The sequence below is a fragment of the Nyctibius grandis genome, chromosome 8 (assembly GCF_013368605.1).
Source record: "Nyctibius grandis isolate bNycGra1 chromosome 8, bNycGra1.pri, whole genome shotgun sequence".
Lineage (NCBI taxonomy): Eukaryota > Metazoa > Chordata > Aves > Nyctibiiformes > Nyctibiidae > Nyctibius > Nyctibius grandis.
The window spans coordinates 40303343-40329371 of record NC_090665.1 but is presented as its reverse complement, the minus strand read 5'-3'; the positions used below and the strand labels follow the sequence as shown (position 1 = coordinate 40329371).

The window sequence follows — 26029 nt, the reverse complement described above, 5'->3', positions numbered from 1 at the left end:
GCTGGCCCTGCGTCCAGGATGCCTGACGCTGCCTTCTCCTGCCTGCTTCTCTTCTGCTCCTCCCGCGTCTGTGCCTGTTGGGGAGCTAGGTGCAGGTAAAAATCCTCTCCCTCCTGCTCTGCTGGAGCTGAGCCTGGTGAAGCACTGCTGGCAGCAATTTATAGCAGCAGGAACACCACGGTAAACAATGAGTCAGCTTGGCCGGCAGCCCTATTGCCTGCTGCTCCTGCTCACCCTTTCACCTGCTTCCAGAAACCTGTGGATGGAGGTGACTTGTTAACAACCTGTACATATTTTCTACTTTCTTCGAAGTCCTGTACACCCCAGCAGTGAGTGAAAGTACTCGCAGTCACCCATGCCCAGGTGGACGAAGCCATAGGAGGGAGGAGGTGAGAGGTAGCTAGGCTGAGGCTCTAGCTGAGCTCTGTGTGTCCTCAGCCAAATCAGGTTTGGAAGCTGTTCATCCACCTGCGTGAAGTGAGGAACAAATGGGCCACCTCTGCCCAACACATGGGCTGGATGGACTTCAGCTGTAAAAGCACTGCTCTGAGAGACTGCAACATCACACAGCACCGCTGGACTGTAATCAAGAGAACGGACATAACCCGATCAGCACACAAGGAACTGTGGTCCTGTTCTCCAAGAGGTCCTGCCATAGACAAACCAGGAGACAAAACTGCTGCCCAGAATAATTAGCATGGTCAATAGATAAGGGGAGGGAGAGCAGAAGAGCATTAAAATGAGCTGCAGCAAGATTGAGGGTACGTCTAACCTGATAGGGAGGCGTGATGGTAAGGTCATGTTCACTCTACAGTCCTGGTGAGTCCTCCTTTCCCTTTCTACACAGCACCTCACCATTCTCCAAAAAAAGGCTCCACATCACTGCATTTACCTCTCCAACACAATGCTTGGTTGGGCTCCAGGTAGGATCCCTTCTAGCAATCCCTGAGCAGATCCTGCTGGTTACCTGGGCTCACATCCTGTAGGTGCAGAAGCCTGGAATGGCTTGGTGGGAATTGTGGGGTTGGTGGAGGACTTGGGCTGGAAGCCTGCCGCGTGTGGGTGACTTCTAGTCATATTGCAAAGAGAAGGATCCCCAGATGTACCGAAATAATTTCCCATTTGGATGTCGGGATATTATGAGGATCAAATGGGTCATCAGCTGCTGAACCTGGTAGTCGACATGCTACTACACAAGGGCTGCTGAATTTTGTGGACATTTCTCTTCAACTTAACACATCTCTGAGATGAGGGTCTTCTGATGTTTGGGCATTTTCCTTTAGTTTTTAGTCTAAATTACACCATGGGCAATTGAAACCCATGATTTCTGCTAGTAGAGTCATTTTACTGAAAAAACTACTGTTTATCTGGTATTCATTGTCCAGATGTATCCTTTTTATAGCGACAGAGGCATGGAGATCACTGGTTGAAGTGAATTTGCACAGCCCCAATGAAAATATCTAAACTTTTTAGACAGAAAGAATATATGAAAGAATGTTACAAGACCCATTTGGGAAATACCTGACTCCATGAAAATGTCTGAAAGTTAGTGAAGTGAGTAACCTTTCCCTCAGCTGGCTTGTGGCCTCTTCGTTAATGAATGATCGCAAAGACAAAGCCCTAGGTACAGATGGTACCATTTATATTTCAGTCTCAGGGAGACTGGGTGTGTCTGGGTGCTATGAACCCCTGCAAGGGATTGTAGATACCCTGCTCATCCGTTGTGATATGCTGCTCATTGCAAACAGGCTGAAGGTCATGGTGTGTGCCAGTTTGGGTATAGCATGGGAAGGTGCTCAGCTGCGAAAGCTGGACCCATCCTGCGCTCTTTGAGAGAAAAATCAACATACTGTAGAAATGCTTAGATGTGGTGCACACCACTCCTCAAGAAGTGCTGTTAAAGCAACTCCCTTTTCACTTGAAATCTTGGCATGCAACTTCTCTGAGCTCTCAACCCTTCTTGGGAGGTTAGAGTATAAACCCCCATATCCTGAGGGCATTTGGGACAGTTTCACTTTGGATCTGTGCAGATTCCCTTGCTGAAATGTGCAACCTAATTCAGCATGGCTTTTTTTTTCTCTTCATGGATGGGAAACTAGTGCACAGAGCAGGAAGACTCAGCCTGACCCTCTGTCCAACACAGGCACCACAATAGCACCTGTGGGTCCTTGCAAGGGAGAGGATTTGTCCTCCCTGCCATGCAGCTAGAGGATGCCAAGTGTCATACAAAGACTGAACCTCACAGCTGAATGATTCACAGGGGGACCCCGTGGGTTCAGGTGGCTCCACCTTTGTGTTCCTTGGAGGGATGTTTGACTGTGCAGCCCACTGCTGCTGTCTCCTCTTGGAAGTTCATCTGTGGAATTTCTGGGTCAACATCAATTTCCCTGCTGACATGAGCTAGTGTGGTATGTGGTCCCTGTCATGTGCGTCATCACCTAGTTCTCACGTGGCGATAAGAAATTTTGCAAATGCTCGGGCATGGTGTGTTGGAAATGGCAGTTTCTAACAGTGGCATTCAGCTCCAGCAGTGAGGATGTTTCAGGAGCTCCTCACACACTTCTAGGTTTGCATTCTGAAGTTGGCAGCCTGGACATTTCCACATAAGGCGGAACGAGAATGCCGACATTGAGACACCTGCCATCACGGGTACCCAGGGCAAAAAAGGCTCTGGGCACGTCAGCTGGCTAACAGCCAGCTCCTAACATGCGTGTCCAGATGCCTGTTAAACTTTGGGCTGAAAAGGTCTGTTCGTTGCTTCTTCATGCTAGTAGTAGAAGACTCTTCTAGAAATACACTTTCCTCTTGAAAGACATCAACTCAGTCTGTTCCTGGGTTGCAAATACCCTTTTGCTAGTCTACCAATGTTGTTTTTAACACTAAGTTTGTTCGGCATTTCCCTAGAAATAATGATTGCATAAGTTCCTCAGCTGGGATAAGGTGACCCAATCAACACTACAGCTGTCCACATAGCATTGGGCTTTTGTTAGCATGGCAGAAAGATGTATTGGAAAGAGCCAATGACAACAACTGAAAATCTCTGATACCTCCTCAGACTCAGGTTCTGTGGCTGCATGAGCCCTGTCCTAGCACATTTCTTCAGCTTCCCAGTGTGACTGTTCTCTGAACTGGACCCCTGTAACCTACTTTAAGGTGGTGCCTCTGGTTCTTCAGGCTGGGAAGAAGAGGAAGGAGGACTTATGTCCTCTGGCTGGCATTTGTCATCCTGCTTTCTCCCCATCACCATTGCTGGCATGCTGCATCATTTGGGCCAGAGCCTGGTAAGTCATTACAGCCATATCCATCAGCAATTTTAAAATTTAAAAAACACACTGACTCTCCTTGTGTTGCCTTGGAGAACATGCCTAACAGGCACTGAACAGCATTGACTTTTCACACATTTGGCCATCTTCATGAATCATGGAATCACGGAACCATAGAATCATAGAATCATTTACTTTGGAGAAGACCTTTAAGATCACTGAGTCCAACCATTAACCCAGCACTGCCAAGTCCACCACTAAACCATGTCCCTAAGCAACACATCTACTCATCTTTTAAATACCTCCAGGGATGGTGACTCCACCACTTCCCTGGGCAGCCTGCTCCAATGTTTGACAACCCTTTCAGTGAAAAAGTTTTTCCTAATATCCAATCCAAACCTCCCCTGGTGTAACTTGAGGCCGTTTCCTCTTGTCCTATTGCTTGTTACCTGGGAGAAGAGACTGACAACCACCTCGCTACAACCTCCTTTCAGGTTGTTGTAGAGAGCGATAAAGTCTCCCCTCAGCCTCCTTTTCTCCAGACTAAACAATCCCAGTTCCTCAGCCCCTCCTCTTAAGACTTGTGCTCCAGACCCTTCACCAGCTTCGTTGCCCTTCTTTGGACTCACTCCAGCACCTCAATGTCTGTCTTGTAGTTTCTTCAGGACAATGCTCTGGGAAATGGTGTCAAAGGCTTTACTAAAGTCTAGGTAGGCAACATGGGAGTGAGGAGAAGGGGAGTTCCATGTGGCTGAGGACATCAGAAGATGGGATTACTACTGTGGGTCTCTCATGTGAAGACCTGCAGCAAACTCATAAATCCAGCAATGTTGTGCCTTTGGTCAGCACCAATGGAGCTGTTTTGGGGTGTCCTGTGGCACCTACATGATTACCAGACCATCTGATCTGGACCCAGACAGTACCTTTCAGCAATCACCTACAAAATAACTCAGAAATTCCCTCAAGATCCACAGGTGGAGGGGCCAGGCCAGTGAAGTTGCTGGCATGGCATCAGACAAAACTTTTGTAGCAATACAAAAACTGTCAGTGGTTACAAAGTTCCTGGACAAGGGGTTTGACCATGGGTTACTGAGCTGGGTGGATTTTTACCCATCTGGCTCCCTGATAGTTATTTAATAACCAGTAACAATTGTTGAGCATGGAGTCAAGAGGATATGGGTAGTCTTGCAGGTCAAGCAAGATGTCAAGCGTTGAGCTGATAGGGAGGGGACACAGGGGACAGAATAGTTAAACCCACATTTATGGGGATTTGGAACAAGAATCTCAGCTTGGGTGATAGCAAAACTGGGTGCCTAATCCAGCCTCCAGCGTCTGTATTTTCTGTTTCACTGGTGGAGGGGAAAGAAATGCCTTTCTCACGTATTTCAGAGATTTCATGGTAAGAGGGGCCATGAACATTTGGTCTGATACTCTTTAGCACATCCTGGGAAAGATAACTCAGAGGGTTTTGCAGGGGAAAAACCCACAGAAGTTCAAAAGGGAAGGTGAAGTGGCCACAGAACTGCAAGTGGAGAGAAGTGAAAGGGGACAGCACTGGTCTGGGCATTGTAACGGAATGGGACAAGGCCAGAAACAGTCTGCTTAGCACCAGGGGAACCTACAGTCCTACTGCTGCTAGGCATCCCAACCGAAATACAGAGCTTCTGAAAGAGGACTTCAGCATGAAAAAGCAGCTACAAGAGTCTCCTGACAGCCAGAGAGGTCTGGGGAGTTTGGCAGAGAGAACAGAGTCTTGGCTTGACCTTCTGGACATCTGAGGCTGGCAGAACTACAGCTGGGTGTTAAAGGACAATTGGAAAGTCGCCCAATATTTGCAAAGAGCATCTGCATGGTTGGCTCAGGCTGTGGATGTCCACATGATGGCACTGTGTGCCGTGACAGGTCAGGCCGTAAATGCGGAAAAAATAAACCCGTTACACTGAAGAATTCCTATCCCGTACCACAACCACGGACTCATTGTGCCGTGGAAGTTGCTTTCAGGGTCTTGGGTGTCTCTTCACTTAAGTTAGACACCTGAACAGAAGAAGGAGAGGATCTTCCTCTCTGACTTAACTCATACTGTTGGCATTCGTTGCAGATGAACTGGTTTACTGAGCAGGTGAAATTTAGGTGGCAAATGGGCACTTTGCCCCTGAGTGTGACCTTGCAGCAGCTGCTTTCCTGAGTGTGCCTGTGTTTATTCGGATAGGAAGAAGAGTCCAGGCCCATCTGTCCCTGTGTGTTCCTGCACGGCTCGGTGCTGATGGATGAAATGTAGCTGTAATGCCAAAGAAAATAACAACGGTTCAAGCTTCCAAACACACGACATATGAGGAAATCACGGCAAGAGCCCAGCAAGTGTTGCGGAGTAATGTGAGCTGCCTGGATCCCATCTGACCACACATGTCTCGAGGATGAATTTATGTCTGGAAGCGTTTAATACAGCTGTCTTACAAATATATTGCAATATTTATTTAATTTACAGGCTACTTCCAGTGTGAAATCCCAGTGGGGTTTAGATGGAAACTGCTAGTACCATCTGATAGTGGGTTTGACCGGAGAGTGGCGTGGGTCCTGTGCAGGGACTGCATCCCCTAGCAGTGTGAGCAAGATGCTTTCGCCGCTGGTTCTGCTGCTCCCATCATGCTTGGCAGTGTGTGAGGAAGTACCACCACCAGACTGCGATGGATGGGTACCCTTTGCTTGGCTGGGATGTGGCTGTACAGCTACTACAACAGTCTCTGTGGGGAAAGGAATAACTACGTGAGTAGATGGCATCTTTGCTCTGCCATTATTGAAAGACCAAGCGGTAGCAATGAGAAAAATCCAAGATCTTTTTAACCAAAACAAAGACTTATCCTGTTGCACCCCGCATAGCCCCTCTCACGAACTCTTGTTAAATTAGTTATCTGAAGGTCTGAATCAAGCAGTCCAAGGTCAGCTCATCATCTTTGCAATTACCCTTTCGACAGAAAGTAGGGAAGGATTAAAGAATGAGGTAACCTCCCTGTGTCTAGTCCTTGGCTGTCTTTATTGCTCTGAGTTATACATCCCATGTGACCAGGTCTTTTTATTACTACCATGTCTCTAATATCTAGAAGGGGAAAGGTAATTGGGGGGAAGGCACTCTCAGAAATCACATTCTGGAAAGATCTGGCTTGCTCTGTCCCTGGGACACAGTTGCCCCAGAAGCCCTGTTGCAGCCTCAGCCCAGGTCTCCAGTTCAAAAGCAGAGCAGCCACAGAAGATGTGGGATGCAGGATGCAGGATGTGGGATGATGCAGGATGAGGGATGCAGGATATGGGATATGGGATGTGGGAGGCAAGATGCAGGATGCAGGATGCAGGATGCGGGATGCAGGACAGAGGATGCGGGATGGAGGATGTGGGATGTAGGCTGTCTGGCCTGGCATGCAGTGCTGGCCCACGTGTCTTGGGAGAGTGGGAGCTGGGGCTGCCATCTGTGGCAGATGTATGTGACTCTAGCTGCCGGCCTCAGAGGGTGTTAGCACCAAGGAGAGCTTTGTGTGCAGATCTGGTGTTTGGTTTGAATATGTGACTGCAGGGGGGAGTGGGCTCTGCTCTCTTCCTGTGCCAAGAAGCCACAGGCACAACACAGAGAGGAGGGTGGCAATGCTACAGAACACCTTTCCTTTTCCTCTTCAGACAGGGAGAGGTAGATTTTTAGTGATCCTAAAAGTCCCAAGGGGGTCAGTGACTGAGCAGGGTGAAGTCAGGAGCAGCCTGGCTGTTTGGTCCCAGGGCCAGGACCGTTCACATATTGGACGATCTAGCTGGGAAAGCAGCAGTGCAGCCTTTCCTCTACCCCCGATTCAGTCTACTCCCAAAAAGCAGACCAGAGGCACGCTGCTGTAGCCTTACACCACATTCGTTGCCTTCTTTAGTCTTTTGGATTATGCAGCAAAAATGGTGACCTGCTCTTAAAACCTCTGAAAATGCAGATACCCCAGGAAACCTACGTCAGGCTTAAGAAACCTTAGGAATTGCTTTATACTGCATAATCTGTATCTACCTAAATGCAATTTAGCATCTGCCATTTACTTACATGAGGGTGTTACGCCAAGTTCCCCTAGTTTGATCCCCTTTTACCTACTCCCTTTCGGTGGCTACACCATGATTTCAGCCTTGTGCTCTTGCTTATCAGACGTCCTTGCTTTAATCTTTCATGTTTGCATGCCAAGGTTCATCCACTCCTTTTTAGATGGTATTTTTTTCAAATCTTATCTTAAATGAAAATTGAATCTAATAGAGAGATACATATCATTCGCTTCTAGTGATTTCAGCTATTTTGATTAAAAATTTTCCCATTTTACACTTTAGAATATGTAGGCGAGGTACATTTTGGAGTAAATGCAGTTGCCTTTATACTTAAATCCCCAAACAGGGTTGAAGGACACTGTCTCATTTAATCTAGTGAAGGGAGATGCAAATGAAAAAATTTTTGAGAAATATTTGTATTTATGTATTCAGGTACACTTTGATTACAACAGCAGGATACCATTGATTCGCATTGCCTTTGTGAGCCTCTATATCTACAAAATACCTTTTGGAGAGATGGCTGCCTATCACTCATTTCCCCTCTTGGTTTTGTGCAACGGCTGTGCCTGCTCTTGTGCTTTGTGCCTGTACTTGCAGACTCGCATCCCATTCACTGCAGCATTTTTTCAATTTATCAAGATAATTTTCAATCCTAATGCCGCCCACCAAAGTGCTTGAGGCTTCTCGTAGTTTTATAACATTTTAATAAGCACACTCTGTCTCTTTCCATCGCAGGGATGTCTCCGATTTCAACTCGAGAGCTGCACCTCGTGTGCGAAGAGGGGACGGGCAGCTGGAGTGTGCGGGCGTTCGCCTGGGCTGCCCGGGCACAGAGGCTGCAACCGCAGCGAGCATCCCCTGCCAAGCGGGTGCTGTACCAGTGTGCCGGTGCTCCTGCTTCTTTGCTAGGAGCTGCTTTACACCGAAATAAATTGGATTAACTCAGAAGCAAAAATAAGTTGAACCGGGATTCAGTTTTCCTGGCATAGGTGGAAAGCCAGCATTGCTGAAGGGCAGGAAACAGGGACGGAAAGCTCATGGGAAAGCACGTTTACTGAGAAATCTTATTTTCATTTTACTTTCTAGAGTCCTGATCCTTATGTATGTAAATAAGAGTGACTGCTAAGACTGCATGCTGATTGAGCTGCCATTAGGCAAGGATTGCCTTTGTGCATGAGCTTAAATGTATTTTGAAAACACGTGTATTTCTCATTATAAGTTCAGATTTGTTCTTTTTGTGGAATTCATCAAAAAGGAGGGGTGTAGCATCATCATTCAGATTATAATGTTGGGTTCAACAAGTTTCTGATTTTTTTCTTCAGTAAATATTTTTCTTCTCAGGAGACTTCACCTCTGAAAAGTCCTGGTTTTCAAAGGAACAAGATGTTTGAAAACAGAAATGGCATTTTGAATCTGTTCTGCTTTTGAGCCCAGATAATAATAATTGGGTTAGACTGAATTCTGGCTTGATGCTTGTTTTTTTCATATGTTTTTTTGCCAGACAGTATGGCATATAAAATGATCTGCCATATTCTGAAAACCCTGCTTACCCACTGCCATATTCTGAAAACCCTGCTTACCCACCCAGACCAGCTAAGGGATGTGAGGCTGGGCCCTGAGCTCCCCGCTTCGCCAATCTCCGTTCATGTTCTTCCACAAGAATTTGCAGTCAGCGTAATTTTTAAATTATTATTTATTTATTAATATTTATTTTTAAATTATTCTTTTTCTAAATTATCAATTCAATATCACAGTTTTTCAAGCCTTTTGCCTAAAAATTAGTAAGTCTCTCTGCAAACCCTTTCCAGGCAGACGTAGTGCTCTCGATAACCAGGATGGACTCGTGAAGGTGCATGCAGGAGGACTGAGGCTGGGGGATGCTTCCAGCACTGCCGACGGGTCCTGGCACTGAGGATGCAGGAACTGCCTGGTGTGGCAGATACTGTCCCAGCTGCTTTCGCAAGGTGATGGTAACAGCGAAAGGTTGTCCTCTCACCTGGCTGGCTTGTGCTCTGCACAGTCCTGCACATCAAACAGGCGCTGAACCCAGACATCTGGTGCCACTGAGCCATTCTCTAGCTTTAAATCCTCTGTCCTTTGCAAACTCTAAGTATGAGTTTTAAATTACACTTGCAATCTGCTCCTGTTCCCACTGGTGGGATGTCTGTGCGTTTCCATGGCCCTGTAAAATAGTTCCCGTGGGTACATTTTTTGTGGGCATAAGGAGCAAAGGAGCCTGTGGTTGGTCACAGCCCAGGGTCGGCTTCATTTGCAGCCAGTTTTGTTCATTCACTCTCTGGCTGTGATGGTCTGATCACAAACTGCCTCAGGTCTCAGCACAGGAGGAGAGAGGAAAGGGGCTTCATCGGCACCTTGTCTCTCCTGGAGGTTCTGTACTGCCTCAGCTCATCGCGGGGGCAATCTATAGCTCAGAACTCGCTTGAGATGGTAAGTTAGGGGGTTACAAACCATTAAAGGCAGGAAAAGGAATGGCAGGTACAAGGTGATGCAACCTTGCTCCATCCTCCTACCATCACAGCACAGGTCACCTGTTGCTGAGTCATCTGCACTGTGGCCTTCTTGGCACTGGGGCCACCTGCCTTCATATAAACAACTCTTTCCTCAGCGTTCACCAGTTTTACTGCTGTCACTCGTGTCCTTGGTCATTGACACGGGCCATTTTTGCAATATTTACTTTATGTTACTCTTTCTAGTGCTTTCTCACACAGCCATTTCCATTCGTGCTTCATGCACAGCACTCCTGCTGTCACTGCGACAGGTCTGCATGGCTCTGCTGTGCTGAGCTCCACCACGCTGGGTCTGCTCAGCATACAAGGATGACTGGGGGTTTGCATGGAAATATTACATCACCCCTTGATACGTAGCTCCTCAGCTGCTGTGGCTGGAACAGCCCTAGTTCAGTAACCGAGGTGAGGTGAGTTTGCAGCTTTTACCCAAAGAGCTTTTACCCAAAGAGCTTTTACCCAGTGACCTTGAAATATGATTGGACACAGCTGGAGAAACTGGCTTTTATCAGCTTATTACCTGCCATATCACTAGAGCTGTGACTGAGCAACTTTGAGCCACGTGCGTCTACTGCTTTCCTCCTGGACAAGAGCCTTCTTAGGAGGAGATAAATCATTGTTTTCCTTTAACTTATTCCATGATATGGAGTGACCCAAGTTTTTCTCCTCGCAAGCTGTGAATGCAAATCCATGGCAGGGTGGGATTCTTTTGGTGTTTTTTGTGTACTCAGGCTTAACAACATTGTAACTGTATTCAGGGTGAAGCTGGATGATGTGGCCATGTCCTTCGTGTTACACATGCACACAGGTGATTTCTTTCACCATTTCTTCTGAAATGGGATATTACTGAATCATAGCAGTTGCTTCAGGGCAACCTGGAAGTTTTGCTCATAGGAGGAGTTAATTTGTGATTTGGGTGCCTGGAGCACCACAAAGTTTGGAGATCGGAGGTGGAGCTGGCTGACGGATGTGTCTTCTCGAGGCTGCTTGGCTAAACAAGTAGCCCACAGCAGGCAGGTTTTATTGATGGTGGCTGGATCTGCTGGCACAGAGGTAAGTGGAGAGGACACAGGAAGAGTTTGTGAGGGGTTTGGCAGTAGCTATGGATACAGCTGTGTGGTTAGAGGGGATACTGGTGATGTGGCAGAGGAGGTGCATGGGCAACCCTATTCGCACAATGTACTGGCCTGGTTCTTGCAGCTGTTCTGAGGACACCTTTGGTGCAACACTTGCAGCAGGCTGGTAATATGCTCAGAGTGAGAGATGACACAAGCTATTTGTATTATGTCTATTATTTATTATGGGCACCCTTTGTGTATTTAAAACTAAAATTGGACAAAACGTTATATTTGATGTAACCTTTTGTTAATGGGGCTCACCAGTGATCGGGGTCGTGGTGTTGATAGTGTGACACAGTGTATCCCACAAAAAGGTCCTCCTGTTTCCCCTGCCGCTTTCTATCTGCCTTATCTCTGCAGACAAGAGCTGTATGAAGTCTTACCCCACAGCAGCCTGCTCACGATGCCGGAACTGCAGCAGACATCACCGTGACACTAATTGCAACAGCAGCATTTGGGATTTCTCAGTTTGACACTTCCTACCCCAATAATGATTCCTGCAGAGGCAGAGGACAGCTCGCTAGTGTCCTCCAGTGTACCTCAAGCGTACAACTCTCATCATAACATTATCAGCTTAGGAAAATTAAGAAGAAAAAAAAAGAGAAAAAAAACCTTCCTAACTATCAGAACTCCTCCCTTGCAGCTTTAAACGAAGATTACACTTTGGACCTCTGTTAAGGGGATGCCCATGGAACAAGATGCTGCGCTGGCCGTGGCTGGAGACCTGAGGGCAGGGGCCCAGCTAGACACCCCCAGGGTTGTCACTTGCTGCTCATGGGTTTCCTCTCCATCTCCCATTCCTAAAGGGGAAGCAGGCAAGCATCAGCAATAAAAACCAACGCAGCTGCTGTTACAGGAATAATTATTGGTTTATTAACATAAAAATTACAGAATATTTTGCAGTTTAGGCAGAATTTCAGAGCCCAGACTGGAATCAGTGCTTTCAATAAAACAGAGACACACTGAGTGCGTGAAGAGAGACAGAGGTCTGCCACAGCTGTCCCTGCTGCAGGAGAGGAGGGCTGACCTCCAGGCACTGAGGAAGGTGCTGACGATGGAGCAGGGCTGGGAACGGTCATGGATTTGGCCAGGACATGGGTGTGAAGGCAGGATTTGTTAAGGAGGAAGCTGGTGGGACCTGCAGATGTTGCCAGGCCAGCCCTTACGGCAGGGCAAGGGGACAGCCAGCGAAGAGGCATGGCCATGCCTGGCTGCTCCGAGATTGGCACTTGTGGAGCAGATGGCAATGGGTCTGTGAAATGCCATCCAGGCTACCTGGGCCCAGGCCAAAACGGGCTTTCAGCTGGTGGAAGAAGCACCGAAATCAGGAATCCTCATCCCCAAATCCTGCCCTGCACCTTTTGCCCCAAGAAACATTGTCCCGTCATCTGCTTGGTCCCTCCCTCCAGCAAAGGCAGGACGTTTTCCAGCATCAGCGGATTTTCTTTAGATACAGGTGGATCCCGTTCTTGGAGCGAAGGATGATCTGAGGTATTCTGCAGGGAGGCTTGTCGGGGTCGGGCGAGAGCTCAAAGCGGAGCAGGGTCAGGGCCAGTGCCACCTTCATCTCATTCATGGCGAACTGCTGCCCGATGCAGTTCCTGGGGTGAAACAGAGCAGCTCAGCCACCCCATCTCAGTGCTGGGCACAGCAAACCCCCGTGGCTGCATCCCAGCCCTCTCACACCAGCACACAACCCTTCCCCTCTGCAGCTCTGGGAGCCCCAGGCAGTGTTTTGGGGAGCAAAAGCAGGGGCCTGGGCTGAGCAGGGGGAATCTGGGGGAGCATCAGGAGCTCCTGGATGTGTGTTCAATGAGCACGGAGAGGGAGGGGAGATGGGGAAGTGTCCTGGTTCCACTGGGATTTGGTTTCAGTTTGTGGCCAGCCATGGTGATCAGGGCCCTCAGCAGTTTAACCCAGGGCAGCTGACCCTGGCTGGCCCACAGGTGGATTCTGTATCATTGACATCAAGCTCACTATAAAAGAGAGGGTTTGCTGGGAAGAGGGGGGGCTTTTCCTGCTCTCCTTGCTTTTTTTCTCTCTTCCTCATTGTGATTCCTGGAGCAACTTGCCAGTGATCTGTAGATAAGTATACTTTTGTCTGTTTTGTGTTGTCATTTATATTGATTTCTTCATTTCATTAAATCTGATTAACTTCATCCTACAAGCCTCCCTCTCCTTTTCCTAATTTCCTTCCTCATTTGGAGAAGGGACATTGGGTGAGAGAAAAATTGCTATTGTTTAGCCCTGGGTGCGGGCTAAATGAAGACAGGAAGCCAAAGGAGAGGCCACCAGAGCTGAGGTGGTGGGTCTCCAAGCAGGAGGGTCTGCAACGTGTTTGCCTTGGTGGGGTGAGCACAGGGCAAAGGGAAGGATTGGGAGCAGGTGAGAAGGGGGAATCAAAGGGCAGGGGGTGGGATGGGGTCTCTGCATCAAGGAGGGGAGGAGAGCAGGTGAGCCCGGGATGCTGCAGGCTCCCTGCATGATGCCAGGAGGATGCTCCACAGCTTTGGGACCCGGTTCCCTGTCCCCAGGAGGAGTCTGGCAATACTTCCTTCCCATTTTGTCTGCTGGTGTCAGACCAATTCTGTGGCACAAACACTTGTTCTATGCTTGTGAACTGTTTAACGCTGCAGGGCCAGGACTTCAGGTGGCGGCCTCTGAAGGCACTCTGTGAGTGCTTCCCCGACAGCAATTGCACCAGTAGCACAGCCTTCTCGGGCTGAGCAGTTTCCAGGGATGCATGTTTTCTCTCCCCACTACTCCTTCAGCATTCAATACGCTTTACCTCATTCCAGCAGAAAAAGGCAGAAAGGCATGAGAGTGTCTGCCAGAGATGTTCTCCGGGGAAAACCGCAAAGGGTCAAACACCTGGAAATGAAGAATATGCAGCAAGAAAACGCGATTGTTTAAGGAACACAGTACTGACCGGTATCTTCAGAAACATAACACCCCATAATTTCTGAACAACCCCATTGGAGAGAGAAATCATTTTGAGATGGACTGAAACTCATACACCAGAATCCCTTGCTCTCCACTGAGCCCGGCAATGGTGTTGCCAAGATAAACCAGACATAAACCAGACATAGACACGATGAAAACCGAGGAGCTGGGATTCAATTCCCCACCTGTAGGCTGCACAAAATATCATCTTTTTGTCTGTTAATACCACAAACTCTTTGAAGCACTTTGTCTTACTGTTTGGGCAGCACCCAGCCCTAACGCTGCTGTCTGACCACCCTGTGCCACAGCCAGCTGAGACTAACGCATGGCGGCCGCTTCTCAGTGTGATTCATAGAATCATAGAATGGTTTGGGTTGGAAGGGACCTTAAAGACCATCTAGTTCCAACACCCTGCCGTGGGCAGGGACACCTTTCCACTAGACCAGGTTGCTCAAAGCCCCATCCAACCTGGCTTTGAACATGGCCAGAGAGGGGGTACCTGTGGCAAAGATGTTCAGGAGCAAGGAAGGGCTCTGCTCTCCTGCTAACAGGTGAAGGGGACATCGGAAGAGGCACAGCATAAAGGGGAAAAAATATTAGAAGGGCAAAAGAAAACTCACCAAAGGGTCTTTCCATACTGCAGGGTTTCGGTGAATGAGATAAATGCTTATTGCAGCGACGCTGCCTGTAAAGCAATCAAGGAGGAGAAAAGGGCTCAGTGACAAAGAAACTAAAGGAAAGGTTGCAGCATGCTTGCACAAAGGTCTGTCTAAATCATCATGGTCTTATCTGTCAACTGGAAACCTATGAGGGTTTTGTCATTGGCTTCAGAGAAAACTAAATATTTTCCATTTGTTTAGTTGTAAGCAGCCAAACAGTGGAAATGAGGAGGGCACCGGCACCGTAGGCACATCGTCCCCACCACCAGCACTGCCTGCTTGTGTGCCAAATCAGAGCAGGAAAGGAGCTGCACAGGGCGATTCCCACACCGCAAGCTGGGATGGGACCAGTCCCTCTCCCCCTGCGCCTGCAGTTTGCCAAAATGGGTGAAGCATGAGCTTGTGCTTGGCCAGGAAGAGAATGGGCTTTTGGCACAGGCACGGCTGCCCTATAGCGATGCTGGCAGGAAGGATGTCGTGGGGATGCTGCCGTGCGGCCCAGACCTCAGTCTACCAACGGGATGGTGACACCTGCACAGCCCCATCTGAATGTCTGTGCCAGCAAGGAGCAGGTCACAGAGGCAGGGCTGTCGCCTTTGCTCTGTGGCAGGCAGCGAGGACGTGGCTGATGTCTGAGAACACAATTTTGTGAAGCGGGTATGGGATTTACAGACCTTCTGGCAAGGTGCGTCCATCGGGGAAGGTGATGGGTTTGCTGAGCTGCCGGGACACGCCAGGCACCGGTGGGTAAAGGCGAAGGCTCTCCCTGATACACATGGTGCTGTAAGTCATCTTGCCCAGGTCCTCCCTGCCGGGACAGAGGCAGGCTGAGCCCCACGCTCCCCCCGCTGCCCTGTGCCGGGACGCCCCTTGCCCCACGGCCATCAGCTCCTGGGCAGACCCCCTTGCAAGAGATGGGGTTAACAGAGGGACCTGCAATGTCCAACCACAGGCTGCTGCAAGCTGGGGACCCCTGGACACCTCCGAACAGCCTTAACAACCTCTGAACAAGCTCAAGTGCAAAGTGACAGTGAAAGATGAAAAGCCATGCCTACAACGTCCTGGGGTGAGAAAACAGGAGAGAGCAAAGAGCAACGTTGGTGGCCCAGGTCCTGGCACAGCATCCAGCATGACCCTCCTGGTCTGGTGTGGTTTTTCTTCTATCTGCCCTGGCAATACAAGCCCTGAAGCCCTGAAGGGCAGGGAGGCAGGTTCAGCTGAAGGATGCAGTACCTGCTCCATCCTATGCAGTCCCTGTGCATGCAGCAACCTTTAGCACGCCAGCTTTCAGGCCTTGAAGACATTGCTCCCTTAGGAATGGCAGCGATGGGAAAAAAGTTACTACCCGAGGAAATGTGCAACCTTACCACTGAAGCGTCTCCCGGTGCCCCAGGATCCCCTGGATCTCCTCCCGGCACCGTGCCTGGTGCTCGGGGTGTGACGCCAAGCAGTACAAGAGCCAGGAGATCCCACTGGCCGTCGTGTCGTGGCCCTCAAACATGAACGTGTCCACTTCGGCACGCAGGTCCTCGTCAGACAATCCAGCTCCGTTCTCGTCCTAACAGTCCAGAGACACTTTCAGTGGCCCATACATTTATATATATATATAATATATATATATTATATATATTTATATAATAGTGGCCCAGATATATATATGAAAAATAAAATATCCCAGGAGGGACCATTATATTCTTTCAGCTACTGCAAAGCAGGGTGGCTGATGCCCCTGGGATACGTATGAACAAAATCAATCTCTGTTTAGACTGAATTCAGGGCCCCTTTTCCTTCACTTATAAACCCCTTTATCCCCCCCATATTAAACCCCAGGACTATGAAATCCCTCTGCATGTTGTATTCCCTGGCAGACACTACCAACGTTTCAGTGATGGAAAATCAGATCACCTTGGCCCCTCCTCAATTGAGCAGGGCTGGGCTAAGTTATTTTAATGGCTTGTGCAGTCCTGAGGGTCTCTGGTGATTTGTGGCACCCCCGCAAAGACTGACTGGCTTTTGCACCCTGCTGCACACCCACTCCTCACCACTCACTTTGGCACACAGCAGAATGTCCAAAAAATCCAAATGTCTCTTCTTCTGGAGCTTTTCAAATTCCCGCTCATCTTTAAGGGACTCCTTTCGCTCATGGATCACCTTGTCTGGGGAAGGAAGAGTTAAAGGTTCAGCAGGGGCAGGAGATGCTGAGCTGCAAAAGCACCCTGCGAATGCAAAGCTCACCCAAGGGGGTGACCACGATGTGTTTGACATGTGTGCTTCTGCATCCCGGGCAGTTTGGCTTTTTCAGCAGCATGGCAACAAATACCCTGCACATTGCCATCCTTTTCTGCAAACTTCTTTGTCCACCACAGGCTCCTCAGCCTATTTTACTCACCCCTCCTGCATTAAAATCACACCTGGCCTGGAAAGGAAAATCATTCCTTGCATTGGTGTTGCCCTGAGCCCCCATCCCTTGTCATTTAACAGGAGCATTCCCAGAGGGGAATTCCTCCATCAGTCCAGTTTAATAACCCAGCAGCTTTGAGACCCCCTTGCTTCATGCCTAGATCAGACCACTGCTGCAAGCTGATGCTCGACTGGGATCCCAGCTCTGAGCCTCCAGGCAGGATCACTGCATGGGCAAGGAGGTAACTCAGCTGCCTCTTGTCAGCCAGCACTCACCCTGTTCGAAAGCTTCGGGAGAGGATGAAGGCAGGGAATACCTGTGTGGTCATGAGCAAGCTGGCAGACCTTCCTGAACCGAAATCCATCGGGGCTGAGCCAGTAAATGATGTCATTGTGGTAGGGGAAGATCCGGAGGCGGTGGTGCACCATGAGGCATAGGTCGTAGACAGCCTGGATGTAGGTGTTCTTCCTGTGAGAGGGGAGTGGTGGAAGCTTGTGAATTTGGGAGCATCATGACAAGCAATTTGCCCATTTCCCTTCTGGGCTGCAAACTTTCTGCCAGGGTTTGGGGCAGCCAGCACTGACCTGTTGGTCTGGCAGTTGCTGTGACAACTGAAGGCACATTTCATGATGCTATCAAGAGTCATCAAGCTGACATGCTCAAAGAGCTCCACGGGTTTCCCATCTGTGATCAGCTGTTCCCATTTATCCTAGGGTGCAAAGGAGACATACAGAAATGAGAAGGCAAGGGACAGTTCTGCACGATCTGCAGTTACCCTCTGGTTAAATGAGTGCTCAGCTAGGGATACATTCCAGAGAAATGGAAAAAAGAAGAGGATCTCTTAGTTGCTGTCAAAATCCCAGAGAAGGGAAGCCAAGACCAGGATGGTTAACATAAGATTTGCCTCAGGCAGCTGCTACTCTCAAATCCTGTCGGTGGTGAGCCCTGGTACACCCCACCCTGGGGCAAGGGCACCCTGGAAAAGCCCAGGACAGGCGCATCGCTGGGTGGTGGGGCGTGTTACCAAAGCCTTTCTTAGGGTGCAGTGTGTTTCCTGCACAAGAGCAGCGAATGTCAGCATTGGGCTTCACCGAGTTTGTTCTCAAGCACATATGAGTTTGATGCCTAAGATGCAAACTTCTGACCAAGGTTTTTCCTCCATCCCACGATCTCTCTGTCACTGTGTTTTTCCAGCATATAATATAGGAGCTCTTGCTCAACTCTTCCCATAGCGGATCCCTAGAGAAACTATAAATAGTGTCTCTCTTGCCTGGCAGACACCAAATGATGTTGGATCCTCTGTTCCTTTGTGGCTATAAGGAACCAGTGGACCCAAAAGCCAAGAAAGGGAGGAGATGGAAGAGCACAGTCACATCTGAGCTCCCACAGCATGAAACCAGGCTGGGGAACAGGGCTTATATGGACAGACTTGTCCTTAGCACATACAACGATTGCCACCTGGTGGCATGGGCTTCACCATAGGCACTTTGCATTATCTGCAAGGAATTAATTATAAACTGCCAGGCACTTGTGCGTATTGCAAAAGCTCTTCTGGCTCTCCAGGATCCATGTGGAGCTGCTGGGGAGGCTGGGTGGAGGGAGGCAAAGGAGAAGGAATAGATCCGTCACCCAGACTCCTGCTGGACCACGTGCACAAAGCTTGGTGCCCCTCACCTGTAATTCACACTGGTTTCCATCGTGCCCAGCACTGACGGATGGAAGAACAGTGCAGTTTCACTGTGTATTAGGCAAGGGGATTGCAATCCAGTCATGGGTATGTCGACAGCAAATGATACCCTTTAACCTTAGGTCACAGTACAGCTCTGCTCCAATCCTTATATTTTCAGGATTTATTATGAACCTTTATTCACTTCAATTCTTCATTTACAAAAACATCTTATAAGAAATTGCAGTTGGGATTGAGATCACGCACAGTTTGGGGATGGCAGTAACACTCATCTTCAAATCTCAGCCACAGAGCTCAAAGCAGGACCAGAGACATAGTCCCTGCAGGGAGGCTCAACCTGCTTGTTCCTTCCAACTCAGGGGCAGGGATTTGTGGTGACTCAGAAAGCCTGACCACCAGGACACAGCCTGTCCTTACAATTACCAGGCTGTGAGTAAGGGCACTGCAAGAAAACTGCTCCAGCATTTACCTACTAATCAGTCAGGATCAGGGAAAAGAAAAGAGGGCAAAGAGAGGAGCATCAGATATGAGTCCTACCAGCATCACATTAGTAGACTCTGCCATCAGGGCCACATACGGTTTCAAGACGTCGTAATGAAACCCCGGAGTCAGGAGTTTTCGATGTTGTTGCCATTTTGGCCCATGTAAGATCAGCAACCCGTTCCCTGAGGAAACAAAGGTAAGGCTGGGCACAAGCAGGGTGTTTTGCTGGGGACAAGCAGGCTGCTTTCACCTGCCTGTGGACACAGCCTCCACCTGCAAGGAGCATGATTAAATCCGCTGTCTGAGCTGCTACGAGAGAGTAATTCCAAATGTTGCTATCAGCTCCAGGGTTCCCAGGGCTCAGCAGAGCCCTGCTCACCAAAATGACACAGCGCTGCCTCCGAGAAGAAACACCAACACTGCTTGAGCTACGAAGTTCAGATCAGCAGATGCATTTTTCACCAGTCCTCCACTGAATCTGAGCTTCTCCCATCACCACCCTTCGTTTTCTATGGACGTGTAAGTGGTTCTCATTTGTACATATGACTGTGCCTGAACTTTCTTTCCTTGAATCAGAAAATATAGCATTATTTAGTACCTTTTTCAATAAATGTAATAATTTCAGGAAGCTTTTAGCTATGTCTGCATCAAGGAACAAGCACAATGCTGTTTATTTATAGCATGTTCTTGACTAACTTCAGAATCATTCCTGGTACGCAAAGCCCTGGGAATACATACCAATCCATGGGACAAGGTGTTTATAGCTGATATTATCCTTGGGATCTGCAAAAAAATCATCAAGAAAGAGAAAATAAAATGGTAAATGTTTCAGTAGCGTCAACCTGCTGGTTTGCACCTGAAAGCTCTCTCTGGGCTCTCACTTTTAGTTGGGTATGAAGCAAATTGTGGCATCTCTGCAGAATTCATCAGTATTTCACAGCAAAACAACACTTGTTTGGCCCAGCTGCAAAAAACACATATAAAAGCAGATGCCCAGACAGGAATAAACAAGAATATTGGTAGTCCAAAGTCTGTGCTCTGTGATAAATGATTAACCCTCCCAGACAGCACTGTTTAGCACCTTTCTCTCTGGATGCACTAAAGATATGGCTCCGCAGGAGGAGCCAGGGGTCTGAGCTGAGAAAAAAGCTTCCAGCTGTCTTCTCCTTGCTGGGGTCAAGCACCAAGAAGATAACTTTTCAAGGAGCACTTGAGGAAGTTTGATTTGCCAGATTTGGAGGGGCCCTGGTCACCCCTGCAGCCCACTGCCTGAAGCACCAAGGGCATGGCATGAAGGAGGGACATCTCTCCATGACTTTAGGTGATTTCTGCAAGAAAACCTCTCTGTGAAACCCTGCCTTGCTGCGAATTTTTAGGCTGGTATGGGAAATCTGCAGGCTGTGGTTGTTGCTCCACAGCTGAAGGCATCATCTCCTCACCTCCTCTGGCCAACAGAGCCTTGGCATAGTCAGGATCGGTGACAACCAGGAATGCCGAGAAACTCCCGAACCAGAGAGGGTGAGCGCGTGGGTACTTCTGTGCCCAGATCTCCACCTTGTCCAGCACCTCTTCCTCCTTGAGAAACTGTAGTTGTGGGGAAGTAAAAAGAGAAAGAATACTTAGATTCAGAGAAAAAATAATCTCCCAAACCACTTTCTGAAAAAACTCAATGTCTTTCTGTATCACAAAACCAGGTTATTGCAAACAAGGTGTTGTCCCTCTGGGTTTGCAGAGCATGAGAAGTAGAGATGCTTGCTACTTTTAAACCTAATATGAAATAATTCCTCCTTATCAATTGACCCTCACCATGGAGAACATCCTTAGGGACACGGGTGGTGCTTATCAGTGCATGTACGTTATCTGCTCTTTTTCCATGGCCACCCCAAAGAAGACTCAGATTTGGCCCAGTGAGCACCTGCATTTTGTTGCACGCAAATATGTTCTCACTTGCACATGGCTGAGCAATTAGTACCCTGCAGTCATAGAGAAAATACAGCAGCACTTTTACAGCAGCCAATGGCATCGCTGCTGCGTTTACCCTGGTGCAACAATGCCTCCTGACTGGGAAACCGGGGCCACAGCTTCCTCCAGCCATTTAGGTGAAGGCCAGTGTCCAGGTAAAATTCAACAGAATGAGTCCAAAGTCACCAATGGAGTGCACAAAGGAAGGGATGCTGGTTAAAAAGGTTAGATTAAGATTTCGTTGATTTCCAGGAACTGAATTTAATAGGCGATGAAGAGCTGGTGCTCCCAGAAAGGTTCATCTCCGGTCCTTGGAAGCTGCATGCTGAGGAGTAACGTGAGCACCAGCATTTGTATGGGCAGCACTGGCAGGTTCACTCTTCAAAAGTGATCACCGTTTTATTGCTTTTATAGCCAGTGTTGTTGTATATTAAACAGGCAATAGCCAAAGAACAAGTGGAAAGATCTGTGGAAAGATCCAAAGTCACAGGCAGAGAAAAAAAGATCATAGAGACAAAACTGTGTAAGAATTCTCTTTTCTTTGAACAGCAACTACTCTGCCACAATATGCAGCGGGAAGGATTTTGGCGAGCGAGGGCTGACGTAGCTGCTGCTGCTTTGACTTGAAGCTTGAAGTTTAATTACATCTGCATACTGGTGCAGAAATCAGCCACAAAGTCACCCTATTGACTAAGACAAGTGAGTATTTGCTCAGTTGCTTTGGTGCTGAGCTATCTCAGCTCAGCTTTTAGGTTGGCTAGTGTTTCTGAAACCGGGAGATGACTTGTGCTCAAATAATCACCCACGTCAGGCTTGTCTCGGAGAGGATGCTGCCAGGGCACTGCACAGGCTGTGTTGGGGCACGCCCAGGCTCTGGGCACCAAGGCTGAGCCCCCTTCCTTGTGAGCCAGGGGGTCACAGAATCACAGAATCACAGAATGTTAGGGATTGGAAGGGACCTCAAAAGATCATCTAGTCCAATCCCTCTGCCGGAGCAGGATTGCCTAGACCATATCACACAGGAACGCGTCCAGGCGGGTTTTGAATGTCTCCAGAGAAGGAGACTCCACAACCTCTCTGGTTAAACCGTGACAGACCCCCAGGTCCCTTTCCCCTACGCTGGTCTCCAACAGGTCTGCCCTCAACTTGTACTAGTACATGGGGTTGTTCTTGCCCAGATGCAGGACTCTACACTTGCCCTTGTTATATTTCATTAAATTTCTCCCCGCCCAACTCTCCAGCCTGTCCAGGTCTCTCTGAATGGCTGCGCAGCCTTCCGTTGTGTCAGCCATTCATCCAGACCACACTTCCTCAGTTTAGCTGCGAGGATGCTGTGGGAGACCGTGTCAAACACTTTACTGGAATCGAGATAGACCACATCCACAGCTTTACCATCATCTATCCACCGGGTTACGTCCTCATAAAAGGCTATCAAGTTGGTTAAGCATGACTTCCCCTTGGTGAAGCCATGCTGAGTGCCCCTAATGATCCCCCTATCCTTGATGTGCCTAGAGACAGCACCAAGGACAAGTTGTTCCATCACCTTTCCGGGGATGGAGGTGAGGCTGACCGGTCTATAGTTACCCGGGTCCTCCTTCTTGCCCTTTTTGAAGACTGGAGTGACATTCACTTTCCTCCAGTCCTCAGGCACCTCTCCCGTTGCCCACGACTTAGTAAAGATGATGGAGAGTGGCCTAGCAATGACTTCCGCCAGCTCCCTCAGCACCCGTGGGTGCATCCCATCAGGGCCCATGGATTTATGGACGTCCAGATTGCTTAATTGGTCCCTGACCCAGCCCTCATCTACCAGGACAGATTCCTCCTCTATCCTGACTTCTTCTGGGGCCGCAGGGGTCCGGGGCTCCTCAGGACAGCCTCCAGCAGTATAGACAGAGGCAAAGAAGGCATTCAGTAACTCCGCCTTCTTTTTATCCTCTGTCTCCAGGGCCCCCACCTCATTCATCAGTGGGCCTACATTGCCTCTAGTGTTGGCTTTACCTGCAATGTATTTGAAGAAGCCCTTTCTGTTGTCCTTGACCTCTCTTGCAAGGTTTAATTCCAAGGAGGCCTTAGCTTTCCTAGTTGCCTCCCTACATCCTCTGACAACAGACTTATATTCCTCCCAAGTGGCCAGCCCCTCCTTCCATGATCTGTACACCCTCTTCTTCCACTTGAGTTTGCCCAGCAGTTCCCTGTTCAACCATGCAGGTCTCCTGGTACCCTTCCTTGACTTCCTACCTGTTGGGATGCTCTGATCTTGAGCTCGGAAGAAGCAGTCCTTGAACGTTAACCAACTATCTTGGGCCCCCTTACCTTCTAGTACCCTGTCCCATGGGATTTCCCCTAGCAATTTCTTGAAAAGGCCAAAGTTGGCCCTCCTGAAGTCCAGGGTTGTGATTCTGCTAGCTATTCTGGTCCTGCCACATGAGATCCTGAACTCTACCATCTCATGGTCGCTACAACCAAGGCTGCCCTCAACCTTCACCTCTTCAACCAGACCCTCCTTGTTAGTAAGGATAAGATCCAGCAGCGCTCCTCTCCTAGTTGGCTCATCCACCATTTGCATCAGAAAGTTATCATCAATGCACTGGAGGAACCTCCTGGACTGAGGATGGCTGGCTGAGTAGGCCTCCCAGCAAATATCAGGGTAGTTGAAATCCCCCACAACAACCAGGCCCTGTAATTGCGAGACTGCTCTCAGCTGCCTGTAGAAGGCCTCATCATCCTCCTTGCAGCACATCCCATGTGTTGCTCACGTTCGGCAGAATGACAAACTACACCCAGTTGTCGTTTATGACAGAAAGTTATCGTTCAACTTCTCTTGCTCAAGTTCAAGAATTTGGACTTATTAAAGAGAAGCATCTATCTCTCTGGTTGCAGGGATCCATTTTTGTGGTAAAAGGAGGCAGCCCTCCCCAGCGCACGCCCCTTCGGCAACACCAGCAGAAGCGGGGCTTGGCACGGTGCCTTTAGCTGAGTGACACTTGAACACATGAAAGTCCCTTTGATACGTCTGCTTGTGCTTCCTCTCGTCACGAAACCACAGAAAGTGTGAATGGAAGTAACTGGGAGATGCTGAGCAAGCCTTGCTGGCAGAAGTTCTAATGCCAGAAGCCTTTGCATCCAACCTTGTTTCTGGAGCGCCAGAAGCTGTTTCTGGAGCACTCGGTTTGTGCTATCAAGAGCCATCCCTGCGCTGGCAGAGGGTGCGATGGGTTTATTTGAGAGGAGAGGTTACCCTCAAGGTGAGTAACCTCTACCTGCTGTGCCCAGCACTCCCAGGGCAGAGGGTGTAAAGTCCTGCGGGCTGTGGAGGAACAGGAACAGAAAGCTCCTGCTTCTTAACCAGGCCTCCAGCTACCAGGCTCTGCGTGCAAGGCCATCACTTCTACTTCTTCCTCCCTTGGGGCTTGAAAAGAAAAGTATAACACCCGCTTGGGTCAAAGGAAGAAAGGTAATAGCCTGATCTCATGCTGAAATGCAAGCTTTGAAATGGATCCAACACTAAAAGCGTCCGGGAAGAGGTGCTTAAAGGCACTTTGAATGACTATGGACCAATAGCAAATAAAACAGAAAACACAGAAGCTGAAATCTAAGCACAAAGCTGCGCCGTGCTCAGTCAGAACCAGGCTGGCTCCCCTCCACCAGCCGCCCGCCCAGGGCAGATGCAGGCAAAGGGCTGCCAGGGGACATTGCCAAAAGACTGTCCCATCCAGCGCAGCAAAACTGGGGCCACCACAGCACAGAGATGAGCCCCAGGAGGTCCCCTCCAGATTTCCCAGCTACTTTCCAGGGCGCCAGTTATTTAATGTGCCACAGATTCGGCCAGGGCAGGGCATCAGCAGAATCCAGGAGAGGTCAGGGTGATTTTAAGGAGCCTTTAGCATGTATGGAAAAGTCTTTTGCATCAGGCAGCTCAGTTACTCCTCATGAAGCTGTCAGTGAGTTGTGGAAATCTGATTACCAAGGCAGCCACGCTGATCTGTATGGGCAAGCTCACACGTTGGGGAAGCATCCCCCAGGCCGTGAGTGCCCAAAACAAAGCTTCTTTATGTACGTGGGTTTAGTTAGTCATGGCTTTAACGCAACCTTAAAAGATCCGTGGCCCCTGTGCTGGATGCTATATACCTGGGATGTGTTTTGTGCCTTAAATGTGATTCAAAAGGATCAATGCCCAAATGATCAATGCCCTGTCTGGCTCAGCGGGCTGCAGAGCCAAGGCAAGCTGGCACGGGAGCGAAGGTGCCCTGGGACACTGGGACAGCGCATCTGCACAGCATCGCAGGGACCCCTGCAGCAGCCGGGCCCCAACTTCCACAGAGGCAGAGGGGTGACAGCGGAGCCTGCCCCGGGACAGAGCAGCGCGGCTCTGCTGCCTCCAGCACCGATGCCAGGTTACACCCAGGGACGACCTTGCCCATGCCATGTTCTCTTATTCCTTTCTTGACTTGCGAGCCAGCTACCACCTCCTTCCACCGCGCGTTCTGCAGCAGCCTGTGTGTGATGTTCTCCAGGCATCACAAGCAGAGAAAGCAGCTTGTATGGCCGAGAAAAAGGATGCCCATCCTTCCCTTACCCTGGGGACTAGGAGAAGCAATTCTCCTGCGCTACACGGACGAGTCCCACCAGCATCATTCCCCACCGCTGCTCGGGAAAACCGCTCCCCGCCCTCCCTCCTTCCCCGCGGGGCAGCGCAGCCCCTGCTCTCGCCGTACCTCACGGACGTGGCCGAAGAGCCAGTGGGTCGGGTAGCCGGGGAAGTCGCGCATCGCGCGGAGCAGCTCGCGGCGGCGGTGGTACAGCTGGATGGCCTTGAGCAGCACGCAGCTCAGGCAGAACACGGCAGCCAGGTGCAGCACCCGGGACACATCCACGCCCAGCCAGGAGGTCTTCATCCCCCCGCCGTGCAGGCAGCGCCCGGCCGCCAGC

The 26029-nt window shown here is 49.4% G+C and overlaps 1 protein-coding gene across 2 annotated transcripts; it reads right to left on the bottom strand.

Moving 5' to 3' along the window:
• Positions 1–11839: 11839 nt before the first annotated feature.
• LOC137666175 (cytochrome P450 4B1-like) lies at positions 11840–26029 on the bottom strand. 2 transcript variants are annotated; one of them, XM_068405900.1, is made up of 12 exons: positions 25816–26029; positions 20578–20722; positions 19877–19921; positions 19193–19320; positions 17553–17677; positions 17285–17436; positions 16617–16723; positions 15935–16125; positions 15242–15375; positions 14529–14593; positions 13754–13836; positions 11840–12566 (listed from the first exon to the last, which is right to left on the bottom strand). In XM_068405900.1, exons 1-12 carry the CDS (start codon positions 25993–25995, stop codon positions 12398–12400), a joined length of 1524 nt encoding a protein of 507 aa, XP_068262001.1. In that variant the 5' UTR covers positions 25996–26029; the 3' UTR covers positions 11840–12397. The 2 variants fall into 2 exon arrangements, with proteins under 2 accessions (XP_068262001.1, XP_068262002.1); XM_068405901.1 differs by having other exon boundaries at positions 15242–15333.